The 17,871-nt window shown below is 36.2% G+C and overlaps 1 protein-coding gene across 2 annotated transcripts in view; it reads left to right on the top strand.

Annotated features, from left to right (window-relative positions):
* The window catches only part of LOC126965434 (probable multidrug resistance-associated protein lethal(2)03659), an 87,935-nt gene that overhangs the window by 9,928 nt on the left and 60,136 nt on the right, over positions 1-17,871 (top strand). For both annotated transcript variants that reach the window (XM_050809044.1, XM_050809042.1), the window contains exons 2-4: positions 11,995-12,141; positions 15,768-15,830; positions 16,687-16,763. In XM_050809044.1, coding sequence (XP_050665001.1) covers positions 12,062-12,141; positions 15,768-15,830; positions 16,687-16,763 — 220 coding nt within the window. In that variant the 5' untranslated portion in view covers positions 11,995-12,061. The remainder of the gene's footprint in view (positions 1-11,994; positions 12,142-15,767; positions 15,831-16,686; positions 16,764-17,871) is intronic.

Genomic DNA, 17,871 nt, shown 5'->3' with positions numbered 1-17,871 from the left:
ATATTGTTTGTTGAACGTCTCTAATATTGGAATTATTTTATACCATCAAAGATCAGCTTGATGATAAATGACGATAAAAGCTATACCCACATCAAAGTAAATATTGAACAGCTGAAGGTGACTTTCGTTAGTATGCACAGGGGTAAACAATTTTATTGTTTCTAAATTTAATCTGTCACATGGAATATTTATTTATTTATTTCATCTGTACTTATATTATAAAGTGGTAATATTTGTAAGACTTTGTGCTGGAGGTCCATGCTATGGAATCATGGATACCCTGGACAGCCAGCCAGAGCATTGATTCTTTCGCAGCTTCGTATTCGATACCGCCTCTCTACAATCTGCCAGCATAGATTTCTTTCGATAGGAGGAGAGCCTTGAAAAGCTGATCGTAGTTGGAACACTGAAGGTTAACGTGCCTACGGACGGTCCCCTACCAGATGGAGTGATCAAGTGAAAGGCCAACCCTCGACTAAGTCTAATAAAAGTAAAGTAGTGTACTTTCACTTCATACTAGAGTGCACGAATCGACGCACGCACACATACACACGATTGACACCGCCGCTAAGCAATCTTGGGAAGACAAAACTATTGAGTTCCACGCCTTATGTCTCCGAGACTAGTCGCTGTTCAAGTTAAAGTAGCTGCGCGGCGCCATCCGCGTCGTCAATCTTTTTGTATATTTCGAGGAGACCGCTGAGTTTCGCTAATGTTCTATTACTTGTATGGTGACGTAAGTTCTGCTGTCGAAGAATTAATGGATAGGCACCGATGGAGGCAGATCGTAAGAAGTATCACAGCACCAGCATTCTCATCCGACGATGACGACGATCGTTAGTCGTGACGGAACGGCGGCAGAGAGAGATTTGTCTAACACGCACACAAATTTATCACGCGGCGTGTTTCCTTGTAAAACGCGATTATACTCTAAAGTGTTTTCTATGACACCCTGTCGCTATTGGATGTCACACTTACGTTGGTACCTCTTAAATCTAAAAAAAAATGTGTGTGAAGGCACAGAAGAGTAACAAAACGAAACTTCTTAAAAAGCTATTCCTCGTTTGTTTTAGGTGTGTAGAAGGAACACTATTCTAATAGATAGGTATTAAATACAACATATGAAAATATTATTATACCGCATAATTTAGTTTGAAAACGTTTATTTAAGTATCAAGTAGTAATAAATGCTTTTTTTATTTTAAAACTTATATTGAAATTTATTTAATTGTCGTCCATTGGTTGTGGTTCAGGAGATATATGACTTAGAAGAGGCTTATGGTATCTGAAGCATGATATAAATTATAAATGGTCTTGTTGACCAACTAACCTCACAGTGTCGAATTTGCAGTACCTTGTGATGTTATTCCCTAAAGCGTCAAAATAAATATAACTTGGCGCGTCTGGACTATCTGAAGAGATAGGACAAATCAATTGAGAGAAAACATTAGCAGCAATACTTCCATTCAAACGCTAGGAACTATAATCTCCTTTATTTTTAACACTAGATGACCATGATATTGATAAAATTATGTCATCGATCAATATCGGCAATATCTGTGTCAGCCTGTTTTATTTTTGTAAGTGCTAGATTAGTTAAACACTCACTATCTAATTAATAAACGTAATGTAAAGATACTCCACGATTAAAATATCACTTCTCCCTGTCATGAATTTCTGTAGTGACAAAGGTAAGATAAAGGCAAAAAGTTTTAAAAGTCTACAGTTTTCACGGTCTGGATGTGTGGCATTCCTCCTCCACAGTGCGGTTTTCAAGTAACTTTCTTCCACGTACAACCAAGCTGTGTCAATACACAAAATGACCACTCAAGAAAGCTCAATAGCTTTCTTGAGTGGTCATTCTAGGACGATACGAAATGTGTTCCTTCAGAACTAGCGCGAACATCTTTTTAAAAGGGCGGCAACGACCATGTGATTCCTCTAGTGTTGCAAGATAATGTCGTACGCTCTTATGTCCTCCATTTCGATAAAAAAGATCGATGAACACTTGCATAATTGTCCATTGCGTGTAGTAAGTATTATTTATTTTACTTATCACTTTTTATCCATTTCTGCGTGTCCGGTTGCTAGTTCACACGAGCCTCTTCCAATCTTCTCCATTTCTGCTTTTCTGTGGTTACTCTACCACAGGCTGTTCATGCCACCAGTCTTTTATCGTCATCCCATCTAATCTAGTCTGTGGTCTGCCCCTGTTTTTTTTCCATTCCTATGCTACCACTGGGTGACTGATTTCTATTTGTCTGTTCCTCTAATCATATGTCCTGCACATTCCCGCACTTTTGAATTCTTATTTTCCGGGTGATTTCCTAACCTTGACTCTGATACTGCTATTCGTTACTTTGTCCATTCTTTTGATTATATTATACTTCTTTCATTTCACATACTAATACTACAGAAAGTATATATATGTAAATTCATCTTTCTAATTTATCAGGACAAAGACATATTTTGTAAACTTTGCGTCGGAAACCTGTTGATACAACAAGATGGGCTAACACTATTTTAGCGATCGCTGTTTGTTGAAACTACAGCCGGAACACGAGACTTTCGTACACATTGAACTGTCAATATCGAAGGAAATGGGGTTCCATACATGAATGCGTGGTTAAAGTCAAACGAAGACTAAAAAACGATTATGTGCGCTTCGGACCGGTCTTCGAAATTAAACCCTATTTACTTACCATAAATGCTTAGGTACTTCTTAGAGATTTTTGAAGTTATACTTCTTTTGGCGGGTTAGGAAAAAATCATCAGAGTTCTTTTTATTATGCGCGCGCACACCGCTACCTAGATTCGACATCCTGACGTTAGTTGGTAACGTACATCATTTGTATCATACTTCAGCTACCATAAGCTTCTTGTAACTGATATGTCTACTCAGTATCTAAACTACAACCAATGGAAGAAATTTAAATATTTTTTTGCATAAATTAATATGCAGCCGAGGTGGCTAAATATGGGCCTGATGATAATGCTAATGGTCGCTCAAAGGGCAATGGAGAGGGCTAGGCTTGGAGTTTCCCTACGAGATCGAATCAGAAATGAGGAGATCCGTAGGAGAACCAAACTTACCGATATAGCAGAAATGATTGCGAAACTAAAGTGGCAGGCGGCAGGCATATAGTTCGAAGTATAGATGGCCGTTGGGGCAGTAAAGTCGTCGATTGGTGACCCAGAGTTGGTAGGCCCCACAAGATGGTTTGATGATCTGGTGAAGATGGCTGGAATTGGTTGGATGAGGGCAGCGCAGGGCCGATCGTCATGGAGATCTTTGGGGGAGGCTTTTTGAAATCCATTTAAATTTTAAAAATGTATTTTACCTCCTCCAACTACTAGTACTATTCACATTATCTTATTTTGATGTGACTGATAGTGGTTGACTTCGAAATCGCCCAAGTTTTTAGATGCCAACCAGTTTTGATGCCATGTGCCAAATAAAAACACTAAAAAGAGTACCTTGTATGAAATACAGTACCTACTTTACTCTGTTTAAGAGTACGGTTAGTAAACCTCAATAGGTATACGATGATATAAACCTATTATGGGCGGATGAAGCCGCAGGCAGAGCTATTTATATATAATGTCTAAATTTAGATTGCAAATATTAAACAGATACTTGAAAACCTCCGTTCGTGATGCCATGTTTGCTACAGTATTGATAAGGAGAGTCATATTTTAAATTGTATACACTTACTATCTCAACAGATATTATATTTACAATGTTCTTAATTACATCGATATGCTGATGTCATTTTGTATTGACTTTGTCTGCAAATAACTGCTACCGACAATTGTTTTATGATAAGAGTATCTTAGTCAGGTGTCTTTCTTTCTAGGCTGTGTCTATAGTCTATGCTAAGTTATATTGTAAAGAGGTAAAGTTTGTGTGGTGTTAAACTCTTGATCTACTGAACGGATTTTGAAAATTCTTTGACCAATAGAAAGCTATATTACGTTTTGTATCAAAAGGACAACAGCCAAATTGTTCTTAAATGCGATCTGAGGTCGATCGAGTTGATTCTATTCTTGCAGGAGAGTGAGTCCCACACTTACAAGTAAATCATTTGTATTGAATAAATAAATTAAGCCATGAGCATTTCGGTGACGCGAACCCATAAGATTTTCTCCTACCAATAATTGCCCAACGCGGCTTGAGAAAATTTCACTTCAAAATTTAAAGAAATAAACATTTTAATATACTCAATATATCCTTGATAATGTTTTGTATGTGCATAAGCCCATTTAATAATTTGCTAGAAACAGCAACAATCATAATGTTAATACGAGGAACAAACATACACTTGTTATGTCTACTACTCGGGTAAGTCGAGTTAGTAAGTCTTTTATTCGTAAATAGTCGATGAATATGCTTTTACAACTTTATCCCAAGACGAGTATAAAACAAATGTGTTACGAAATTCAAAAGAATTGTTAGAAAACGTTTTTGTGGTAAAGATTTCTATAACATAAATGATTTTCTTAATGATACTACAGATTGGGAATAGAGCGACTGCCCTCAGGCTATTAAATAATAAGTTTCTTTTGTATGATATTACATTGTAACGATATTTTTACGAAAAATAAAAAAAATTGCCTATTCATAACTTCACCTACGTATTGTGCTCGTGCTACGTATTATACTCAAGCTAATTTAGTTATTTAGATTAATATCAATAAACTTTATGATCCTCATATAATAAGAAACGTCATGACAATATAAAAATCCATGACATGACGTCATAAGAAATAGAACAAAAACCACAAAATTAAAAAAAAAATAGACATTCCCAAAAGCATATTGTAATAGTTATTCGACATACCAGTTACTACCAACATACAGTTATGATAATATTAATAGAATAATTTATAACCTGTTAATATTATATTGTTTTAGTAATTATATTTAGTATATTTTTAGTAATTGTAATATTATATAATCACATGCAAAATCTTAGTGATGACATCACTTTATTATGATGTTGGTAGTTTCGTATTATTAAGGTTGGTAGTAGGGTAACTGTTACGAATTGCTCTCGGCTATTGGGCACTTCTTGTTGGGGTAGTCGAAAATCGGACGTGCTGGCTGCTGGCCACCCGACTGCCCAATTGTTTTAAATCATTTAATGTTACTTGTATAGAGCTGTGATTATAGTGAAATAATTGAATATATATATTCTACTAGCTGACCCGGCAAACGTTGTTTTGCCATATAAATTGTATTGATCTTTTCCTTGCTAGTTGATAAGAGATGGCGCTAGTTGTATTCATTAGTAACAATCACACTTCTTTTATATTTTGTATAATTCACACGATAGTTTTATAAATTATATCCTATTTGTTATTCTGGTGTGTAAGCTATATTATTGTAAAGTTTCATCAAAATCTATAAAGTAGATTTTGCGTTAAAGAAGTTCAAACATACATCCAGACATACAAACTTTCACATTTATAATATTAGTAGGATTTAAGTGGTTCGTAAAAGTGATTTTATTATACTTAATATAGAAACAAGGCAGTATGGTCAGAGAATAATTATTTCACTAAAAATCAATTTTACTCACTATATCAAATAATATAAATAGAAAAATAATTAGGCAGCTTCTTTTCAATACGGCTTTTGATCTGGTCCCTGGATTATCTACCAGTGACGCACTATACAAAAAGTCAAGGACTATATTATAGTAAGAAACATGGACAAGAAAAGTGTAAAGTTTATGTCTAGTTTTGCTAAGGCATTTGATACCGTCTCTATTCTATTAGTGGCTGTCCTGTATTAGAAGAAAGCAGTCGATAAGATACTCAGGTATTACAATTGATGAAATCACTTAAATCGTCGTTAAGTCCAATGTTCGCGATTATTCGATGGGTACTTACTGTCGTAAAGGAACTTTGACATACCTGCTGTTTTTGAAACATAGTTCGACTGTTCGACATCATTCTAGAATGATCCCTTGCCGGTTTATAAAGGGCTGATTTATTATTCTCTTTTCAAATTAATTCAACAAAGATTAATAAAAATACAAGAATTTGCATTACAGGTTATTTTGTTACTGAAATAAAGTTATTTTCAAAACAAAGTAGACGTGCGACTAAGTAGACAAAACCTGACATGATGTCTGTTAAATACAACAGTGATAAAATTTGTCACCTTGTCGTATCGAATTTAGAAATAGATCGATATTCTGCACACATACTTAGCTTTATTTAATAAGATTCTGACCCCCTTATTCATAATGGTCCGCTAACTTTAAACAGCCGCTAAGCAGTGTTTTTTCTCATTCTGACTTAGGTCAATAGAAGAAGACAGAGTGCGAATTAGCAATGCTTTAAGTTAGCAGACTATTATGAATAAGGGGTTTAATAGTTTATGTGAGTATATCCTTATCTCATGAACGTTTTAGTTCGGAATTACTTAGAATACGCTTCTTAATATGGTATACATGTTATAACATACACTTGCAGAACATTAATAATGATACTTTATTTCGTCTTTTTTTACACTTACTGCAAGCAACTTAATTTAGTAAATGTACAATATTGATTGTATAATACTTATTATTAGCATCTTTTTATCGTTAATTGTAATAATAATAACATTGAAAAACAGTTTTGCAGTGATATTAGAAGGGATGGACCTCTGACCCCGAAACTAATAAAAACTGGATCTTCGGGAACATTGAATATATTCAAATATCAATCACCAGCAATTGCAATTCACCATAGATGTACAATGGGCACAGAGTCCATCATTAATTCATCATAAATTTTCCTCTCTCGATGTTTGACTCTTTTGAACGTATTATCTATAGATAGCTATGAGTCAACTTCGCAAAATTTCACAATATAAAACTGTTCTTACACTTCAATCATATTTTGAATAACAATAAGGAAAAATTTGCTAAGGTCGAATATATAATTTGGTGTCAATTATCTTTATATATATAATTCTTCTGTGAGTGTGTATGTCACTGAACTCCTCTTAGACGGCTGGACCGATTTTGATGAAACTTTCTGTGTGTCTTCAGGTGGATTCGAGGATGGTTTAGATTCACAATTGAACTACCTCCTAAACGGCTGGACCGATTTTGATGATATTTTTGTGTGTTCCAGTGAATTTGAGATTGGTGTGTGTCTTCAGGTGGATTCGAGAATGGTTTAGATTCACAATTAAACTACATCCTAAACGGCTGGACCGATTATGATGATTTTTTTGTTTGTTTCAGTGAATTTGAGATTGGTTTAGATTCTCAATTCCGTCCATATAATATAATTCTCCTGCTCATGTGTATGTTAGTGAACTCCTCCTAACGGCTGGACCGATTTTTAAAATTTAAGACGTGTGTACAGGACAACGTCTGTTGGGTCCACTAGTAATATTATAATATTATAGTGTTCTGTGTATTACAATTACAATTAATTTGGAAATGTATAGTTTTGAGGACGTTCTGTCCTATAAAGAGAAAGTAAGGGCTTTGCATTTGTTTTAACTTTTCCGTGGGTGCACCAGAACACATATTGTCCTTATTATGTACCGAAATTTCGAGATCGAGTATTCCGAGTATACCATGCGAGTCATTGAGGGCAGCTCTGACACAGAGCGGTGATACGACATTTGAGTTCAATTTGTTTATTGGATTACGAGTAAACTTGTGTTTTTTTAATGAAAATACGGGATGATACGAGCAGCACGTTCTACTGATCAGCAAAAAATTCTGATCGGCACTACATTTGCGCTTGTCACCTTGAGACAGAAGATGTTAAGTCTCATTTGCAAAGTAATTTCACTAGCTACGGCACCCTTTAGACGAAACACAGTACAAGTTTACATATTACTGCTTCGTGGCAGAAATAGGCGCCATTTTGGTACCCATAATCTAGCCGGCATCCTGTGCAAAGGAGCCTCCCACTGGTGAATTCGGGTTAAATTAAACAAGGTTGATTTTACCCAATAGCGCGACCTTCTCAAGAGAGGAGTTGATACGAGATACAAGTTTCTTTCGGCACTTATCAAGGATAGGTCTGAACGTCACAAGTATGATACTATACTAGGATGATATTCAAAGGATTTCCTTATTGCAGTCTGAAAGGGTGGCATATAATATTGATGTCAAACCGTACTGTTATTACTTTATCCATATGGTATATAGTCTTTGTTCTTATCAATTTACTACGAGGCGTTTAGGGTGTGGGGTTTGCTAGTCACAATCACTGCGGCTAACGAGCCGATCTGCTTCCCAATGTTTTGAGAACCCTATTCATATTTTTCGAAAATTTCTCTCCATTACAGTCAAACGTCTTTCTATATTCGCGGTATATTTTCAGAAAATTATGTCTATTTTACTTTTTTATTAGTCCATTTGACGACGCGTTTACAGAGAGTTGAGTTGGATACCTATTGGAATCATTTTTATCAATATGTATGTGCCTGTGTATCTATTAGATCCGCGAATATAGGAATTGGATCGCATTTTTTATTTCCGCGAATCGTGAAAGCGCGAATAAGGAGCTTTTATTGTACAATAGACATCTGCTATGATTGGTTGAGCAGATCTGAGAGAGCTGTAGTGAATTACACCTCGAAGAACAGTTATAACGCTCTTTACCTTTGCATTTGACCCGGAGTCATCTAATACAATGGTAAGTTTCCCTTTGAAATTTCGGACAATAGAGGTTTTGTTTTAAGTAGAAAATAAAACGTGGGAAACTTTGTTTGACAAAGTAAATTCACACTTAAACTCTTATAACTCAAGAGCCTACAGGATCAGACGAAACTATTTGGAGCTCATTTACGGCCATTCCCAATATTCAGCCTATCTCCGGTTGCGGCCTACTTGAGATAAACAATCGTAACTGTCATTGACTTTTCTGTCCCAATAAACTTATCGACGGTAACTCACCTTATCCTTACACGCTGTCTCTCAATGGGACGACGTATAGCTTACAAGGGATAGAAGTTTGTATGGAAATTGCAACAGTGAACTGGCGATAAAAATGACTTATCGGGTATATTGGGACAGCTTCAGATTATTGACAGCCAATTACTGACAGTAGTAGATAGTAAATTATCTCTATCTGTAGATAGTATATTGGGAACTACCGTTAGAAACTTGAATGTCTTATAACAGTGCATTGTCAGTACATTTATGATAATTTTATAAATGATCTCAAAAATCGTCACCTTTTTGCACCAAATAGTGATTTTTATTATTATAACACTAAATAAAGGATTGCTTGGAACTAATTCTAATAGGCTTCATAAGATACATAAAAGCTTTATGGGTAACTGTATACACTTTTATAATAAAGTCCCAGGCGGAATTGATCTATAGAAGGGGTGTGATAACGCCAGACCACACTTATCTTTAGTCACTCAGCAAATATTTAGAGATTTTACTGGAAAGTGTTATTGAATCGACCATATAGCCCTGATCTTGCACCTTCAGATTTCCCTCTGCTGTGAACTACCCCAATTGAAAAAAGGCGTGATTGTGTGTGTGTTTGTCAGGTTAACGTCAATACCTGTTCAGGAATTGTCTATAAATTAATTTAAATGTTTTATAAAAATATGGCTCTGTAGTAAATCTTACTACTCCGTAGCTAAATATCTAAGTGATCGGACAGCCTGGGACTAGATTATGATTATTTTATAGCAGTAACAGTGACAGTACAATATTGTATATTTTATTAAAAAGAGCGCAAAAAAGAATGTTGGGAGAGTTTCTTGCGCCGCTTCGTCTCTCTCAGAACGCCATTTCCTCCGAAGCGGAGGTAGTGTAGTAGACATCAAAAATAATTTTTAAGGAATCAGTTTTGAGAATATTATTTTTTTAGAGAATATTCTTTTATTTGACCCAAACAATTGTAACCGAAAAGTGTATTTCAGCTCACGGCTCTGAATAATTACAGTGTGACTGTTTCGAATGTTCAATTTGGAACAAAGAGGCGTCATGGCCGACTCTAATCTACTGAGAGGCCATTTTAGCGGATTGTGTTCGCAAATTGCTTGATTTCAATTAAGTTTACCAGTGGGGGGTTCCTTTGCACAGAATGCCGGCTAGATTATGGGTAGGTACCACAGCGGGGCCTATTTCTTAAAAATCCTGAGCGGCACTGCATTGTAATGGGCATGGCGTATAAATTACCATCATTACGTCTCGTCCTTTATTTTCATAAAAATAGTAACGTATATATAATACATTGATAAGTTCCGACTTCCGTCATCTGGCAGATAGACGCAAACCTGTTCACTTGCGTCTGCGCCTTTCAATCTGAGTTTTAACAGACAACCTTCAAGACAAATCACAACTACTTATAGAAATCTTAATAATTTTTCTATGCAACTACTATTTAGAGGCGTAAATAGTTTTGGCGGCTATACTCCCTCGGACAATCACTGCACATGCATTTAGTCTTTTTTTTTGATAGTAAGGGGGGAGACGAGACGTTCAGCTGATGTTAATTGGAACGCCCTGCCCATAACAATGCAGTGCCGCTCAGTAGTCTTGAGAAACCGAAAAATTCATAACTACTATACAATTACGCTCGTCCCCTTGAGACATAAGATGTTAAGTCTCATTTGCCCAGTAATATCACTAGCTACGGCGCCTTTCAGACCGAAACACAATAATGCTTACACATTACTGCTTCACGGCAGAAAAGGGCGCCGTTGTGGTGCCCATAATCTAGCCGGAAACCGGTGCAAAAGAGCCTCTCACTGGTAACTGTACGCTTAGCTGGAAGCTGATCCCTCACACACAGCCCCGCGTGGCTCCCCTCGTTATCCACGGGCGTACGGTACTGAAATCATTATTTTCAGTTATCACGTTATTTACTTTGTAATACTAATAAGTTTTTATTATGTTTGTTAAGCTTGGAAGTATTATATTAATAATAGGTGTGGCGGGGCACGCTTCCAGTCGTTCGGGACCACGGGAGAGTTTGGACTTCGAATGCTATGTGCGATGTTGAAATAATTGTAAACTATATGAGTTTACAATTATTTCAACATCAATGGATATCTACTAAAACTTATTAGGATTCTAATAGTATTTATATACATAACTGTAACACTTATGACATTTATAACACTTCTACTGGGCTTTAAAATGTGGTTTAAATAAAACTATCAAACGTATTTTCCTACTTATACGAAACTTTTCTAATTTTAATGATAAAACAACGTAGCTATGAATGCACACGAAATTTGTTATAAATTTTATAACAACTTAATTATAAAAATATGTACACTTCTTATTTTTATCACGACACTAAGATAATTATTGATCTTATGACTTAGCTGTGAATTTGCCTTTTGTCGTCTACAAAATGGTATTTATCACGTGAAAATTGACTGATAGAAAATCATGAGGAAAACTTTAAAAGCCAGATAAAATTTTATATTTAATCATATAATTTAACCCCTCATTTTTCTTATGCATCAAATGACCCTTGAGATGTAATACCCTAGGTATTCATTAAAATATAATCACTACTTTCGGTTTTTTTAAATAAGAGGATAAACAAACAAACTTGCAAATCAACTGACTACTGATGATGTAGTGATCACTGCCTCCCGTACTCTGTAACAAGGAAGTTCAAAGAACAATCCACGACTTGTGCGTGGAAGAAATGTCCTCGAAACCGCAGTGGGGAGGCATCTAGATCGTGAAGATTTAATTTCGTGGTGTATGATGCGAGGTAATGTTTGAATTAAATGACAGGGACCAGTTCAAACTGTTTTTCGGGATAATGCTCGTGATAAATGCTGTAGGAGACACAATGAAGCGACGGAAAAAAAAAGGAGAGACGGCAAACGATACTGTCACTCGCATAACTACTCAATTCACAAATTATTTGTCTTTCGTTCTAAAGCATTCGTTTGCTGTTATTCGTGACAAGTGGTTCGTTACATACCTCCGTTTTTAAAGTCGGTTAAATATATATGAAACTCAAAACGACCTTCTCTTGTTCCAGGCTCTCGCAATGCCCTCAACACATGTGATATAAAGTGCAATTATTTACAAGTAGCGTTTAGTACGTGATGGATCCGGGATACTTCGACATCGAGCGGAAACAAAACCCGCGGGAGAAGGCAAATTTGATCTCCAAGACAAGCTTCTGGTAAGTAACCATCGAACAATATATCTCTGCTATGTTTATGTCAAACAATCGTTGCCCAGTTACATGAAAGTCGATGCGCTGGTTGACAGACGCAAGTTACTCTTGTTATTTTCATGTTTCTTTATTCCATGCAAACAAATAAAGTAATCACTGTATGGTCACACTTTTGACAGCCCTTTTCCTGCTCCTCCGCCCGCAAATTTCGGATAATGTTATATTCATTGCGTCTTCTCTTAAACTGTATAGATCACGTTATGGATTTACTTATTTGCATTTGCATATAGACTTGAATTCTTGAACAAAAATAATTAAAATCAAATCGTCGTTTGACCAATATTCAAGGAACAAAAATTTGTAGTAATACGACAGAAGCAGGCGTTGCGTTAGTGAACCATATATTTGACGTCTGTAAAGCTAGAAAGGTCAAGTCGGCAGAATCACTCGTTTTGTATCTCAAAATTTAGTGCTCATTTAGTGCTAATTTAGTGCTGATAACAGATATTTGGTGCTGTGATAGGGGGACTAAAAATGAGAACACTGCTAACTTTTCATTAAGCTAGAAGTGTACCATTCGTGACCGCGTTATGATACAGTTGGAGCGAGAGGCACATCAGCTAATAATTTAGTGGTCAATTAGTGCTGCCTGTATAAGCAAACAGATTTAAAAAAAAAATCAGTTTTTACTGCAATTACTGCTAGTATAACGACTCCAGCCGTCTCAAGAGCAAGAAAAAGACTCGAAAACGGAAACTTATGGAATTAAATGACGTCACCATTTAGTGCTGTCAGTACAGCAAAAGATTTTTAAAAAATATTTATTTTTTTTCAAATGAACTACTGCTAATATAACGACGCCAGCAGTCTTGAGAGCTAGAAGAAGACTCGAAAACGGAAACTAATGGAATTAAAAGACGTCACCATTTAGTGCTCAATTAGTGCTGTAAGTACAGCAAAAGATTTTATTTTTTTTTTTTTTTCAAAGCAACTACTGCTAGTATAACGGCTCCAGCAGTCTCAAGAGCGAGGAGAAGACTCTAATCGGAAACTAATAGATTTAAAAGACGTCAACATCTAGTACTCAATTAGTGTTGCCAGTAGAGCAAAGGATTTTTGAAAAATAAATTCCTTTTCATTTTTTTTTTCAAAGCAAATACTGCTACTCAAAAATACTTTGCTGTACAGGCAGCACTAATTCAACAATAAATAGTGACGTCTTTCAATTCCATTAGTTTCCCTTTTAAAGTCTCCATCTAGCTCTTGAGACTGCTGAAGTCGTTATACTAGCAGTAGTTACACTGAATTTTGAGATATAAAACGAGTGATTCTGCCGACTTGACCTTTCTAGTCACGAATGGTACAATGCTAGCTTAATGAAAAGTAAGCAGTGTTCTCATTTTTAGTCCCCCTATCACAGCACCAAATATCTTTTATCAGCACTAAATTAGCACTAAATGAGCACTAAATGAGCACTAAATTTTGAGATAACGAGTGATTTTGCCGACTCCATTGTGGGATTTACTGAAACGCACAATGAAAGACAGCTTACAAACGTTCTGAAATCAAGCTGGGAACAAATTCCTCAAGAAACAATGGTACACCTGGTAGAAAGTGTACCTTCTAGGCTTCAAGAGTGCATTAGAAAACGAGAAGGGTATTCTAGATATTTAGGAAAGTCACAAATCAATCAACATTTTATGTTTTTTTTGTCAGAATTTTGTTCCTCACTGATTATTTTTGCAAAAATTTTAATTTTTTGAAAAAATCGAGAAATAATATTTTTTTAATTGTTTCCATCATTATTTTATGCTGTCTCGAATCGAATCATTAATCAAGCCTCATCATTTTAACCTCAAGAATTCATTAGAATACTGTAAAAACGTGGTGGACCTTTGTTTTGACTAGTATATTTCTAAAAAGTACCTACTTCTACCACTATTTTTAACAATAAAATCAATCCATCCATGTCCATGACAAGCACTTTTGAATGTTACACATTGATATATTATTTATAATTATTCATAAGTTGAATGTGGACTCATCAAATAATATGAATAATTGGCAACTAATTAGTTTTGTCCACATAGTCTTGTCTTCCACGTATACCTCTAATTTGTAATTAGCATGCTTACAAAGTGTAGGATTAATTTTTATTTCCTTTAGTTACAATATTTCATCAGGGATTTTATTATAAAATTTACACAGTGTCACATGGGAGATGTACTTTCTGTGCTTGATCTTCATAAATAACTTGTAAACGCAAAACAATATCAACCATCAATGTAAGCATTTTACACAATTCATTTTTCTTTTATAATATATGTTCTGATGAATGAATAATGTTGACAATAGGATCCAAGAACCCGTACAAAACAAATGCGTTATGAAATAAAAAAAAAGCCCGCTAAGTTTCTTTCGCCCGTTCTTCTCAGGTCTGAGGCAGTCTTTATTGAATGGGTGGTAGTTTTTGACTTTCAATAATGGCCTGGACTCACTTTGATTAGTGATTAGTGCAGGTGATTAGTTGGCTGCGTAGTAACGTGGAAGCTCGTTCTATTTTTTTGCGAGCTAAGTGCGAGTAGCCACAGCCCGCGCGCCCTCCCTTCCCTCTCACTCGCAGTGTGCCTGCCACTACACACGAGAGCAAAGTAATATTCCGTCGTATCTTCAGCAGCCAATTCCTTAAAGAATTGGTGGCTTGCGCCATGAATGGGTCTTCTATTAATCCATTTTTGAACCCATAATCGTCGTATTGCATGTTCAGCTTACAAAAGTTCTTCGGTTTCAGATACCACCGCGCTTCGTCCATACTTGTTGATGGACACCTAACAACTGAATTTACTAAACAGAGCCAATAAACTAGAAATGGACACTACTTGCACAAACACCTACACTAATCATCCTCAATAACTAATCACTTGCACTCGCACTAATCAAAGTGAATACAGGCCTTAAGTGATTTTGAATCTTATTTTGAATAAAAATATTTGAATTTGTCGTAGGTATATTGTCAAAGCCGTGATATTACAATTTCACTAGTGATATTATAATAAATCTAGGTAAGTACATATATTACAAATGAAGTTAGTAGTGTGAGAGGTCGAGAGTTCTGATTGGTCAATTTTTTTTCATGCGTAATTTGCAAAACAATGATAGTAAATATTGGCGCGTGTATGTGATTTTCCATCTGAAATTATTGTTGTAACAATAGTGGACAAGTGCCAATTATAATAAAAATATAATTTGCAGTAAGCACACTTTTCTCCTTACGCCCGTTCCCAATGTACTATCTACAGATAGAGATAAATTACTACTTTCTACTGTCAGTAATTAGCTGTCAATAATCTGAAGCTGTTCCAATGTAAACCCCCGATAAGTCGTTCTTATCGCCATAAATTGGAACGCTCCTGTGATTCCTCTGGTGTTGCAAGTGAATGTGGGCGGCGGTGATCACTTAACACCATACGCTCGTTTGTCCTTCTTTTCCATAAAAAATGTAGTGGTTTTGTTGGGGCGTATTCCGAGAGGTGTGGGGTCGTTTTTTCTTCTGTCCATATATTTCGGTATAGTGATTTCTATATATCTGAGTTTTCTTTACATTAACATATTATGGTCTAATTACTTTGCAGGTACACGAAACAGCTTTTTGAAAAGGGTAGGAAAGGACAGCTCAGCATTTCTGATGTATACAGGTACGCTAATTTTTTACTAATTATAATGCTATCTACCTTATAACCAATAGCCACCTCGTAAGGTGCTTTACGTTTTCAGATAACTGTAGTGTGTGTATGTACCTTTATACACATTTATGCACACACTCATTTATCCAATTAGTATATTATAAGCTCTCATAGACCGTACTAAAGGGGCTTATAATCGGAGTCAGACTTATCATTTAATACCCGAACCTTCAACATCGCATACCAGATTAGGAGTTGAGATATACTTGCAAAATACAATAGAATTTTCATAAATTGTGCATTTATTTTATAAGTATGACAATTAGGGACGAGGCGAGCAGGACGTTCAGCTGAGGTTAATTGATACGGCTTACCCAATGTAGTGTCGCTCAGGATTCTTGAAAAACACAAAAATTCTGAGCGGCACTACAATCGCGCTCGTCAGCTTGAGACATATTAAGATGTTTAGTCTCATTTGACCAGTAATTTCACTAGAAACGTGGCGCACTTCAGACCGAAACACAATAATGCTTACACATTACTGCTTCACGACAGAAAAAGGTGCCGTTATGGTACCCTACATGGCATCCTTTGCAAAGTGGCCTTTTACGACACCCTTGGGCCTGGGGCTTCCCTATGTTTTTATGCCCCAGGCAAGCACAGGGCAAAATGAATGAACAGTGATCATTATCTTTAAAAATGTAGCTAAGTGATATAGCCTATTACTTGATATTATATTGAACGAACATGTCTTTTCGGCAGTAGAAAAACCAAAGCATTGCCAATTTTATGTTGTTATCTCGAGGTACCAAGGGCAGTAAGCACAATAAAACAATATTAATGTTATTGAGGTTATCTGTCGTTTCAGATGTACGCCAGGGCACAGGGCTGCCCCTCGAGGTGACAGTATGAGCGAGAAGTGGAAAGAGGAATTGGAAAAAAAAGGTGGGTTACAATTATCAGTATCGCTTTTTTTTATGGAAAAGGAGGGCAAACAAGCGTACGGGTCATGTTACCTGGTATTAAGTGATCACCGCCGCCCACATTCTCTTCCGGACAAGGATGCTCATTCCATAGCTTTGTTGTACGTGGAAGAAAGTTCCTTGAAAACCGCACTGTGGAGGAACGCCACACATTCAGATCGTGGAGATGCTATCCAAATTTGTGGCGTGTCTTGCGAAGGTGAAATTCGGCGGCAGGAATAATCAGGTTTAGTAGTATAGAAATAACTTTCCAACCGGCTTTAAAAACAGGTTATCGTGGATCTGTTAATAGAATCTACGAATAATTGAAGGAATTCCTAAAAATTTATTATGGTTTGTAGAGTGGCTTTGGTACACAGTACATTCAATTCAGTGCAGCCCTGTTTCACTGCGATCAATGTGATCTATTGTGATAGCCACTGTTAACTATAGCTCACCACTGCTAAGATTGATTATTTTCATGAATCTTATCCTTCTCCCGTAAGCTGACGTATCTCAAGTGGTTGAAGAATTGGTCTTCTCAAAGAGATGATTTACGCATTAAAGGACCACATTCAGAGAGAATGTGTAACGGAGTTTCATCTGCACGGTTACAGAATCAACACGCTCTGCAATCTCTGAGGTCTGGGATAGAGAGGTGTTTGTTTAGTCTGTAGAGTTCTGGTTTCGATTTGGAAAAGGATAAACTTGGAGTCACTGCTAGGCAGTGGCTGAATGGTATCCAAGCTATAACTTGCGAAACCGAGGTAAGCAGTTTAATAGATGGTACCTAATGAAGTTACCAGCGGGTCCTAAGTGGAGGAGTCCCAATTCTTTAGAGGAAGCCCATGCCAAGAGGCAAGGCACGGAGTAATATTATAATTCGAACCGGCGCTATAATCACTTGAAAATAGTATTTTATTAAAAGTTAATATTTGTTAGCTGTGATAGCCCTGTCATTGTAGTTTTAGGTTGAGGTGAGGTTATCTATACGGCAGACAAAAAGACTTACATAATGCATCACTAATTATAATTGTTTGATTAAATTATCTATTTAATGTCGCTCGCTATTATTCAAGTAAAGCGAGAGT

Source organism: Leptidea sinapis, chromosome 7, assembly GCF_905404315.1.
Source record: "Leptidea sinapis chromosome 7, ilLepSina1.1, whole genome shotgun sequence".
NCBI lineage: Eukaryota > Metazoa > Arthropoda > Insecta > Lepidoptera > Pieridae > Leptidea > Leptidea sinapis.
The sequence above is the reverse complement of the archived record's forward strand: the minus strand, read 5'-3'. Positions and strand labels throughout refer to the sequence as shown.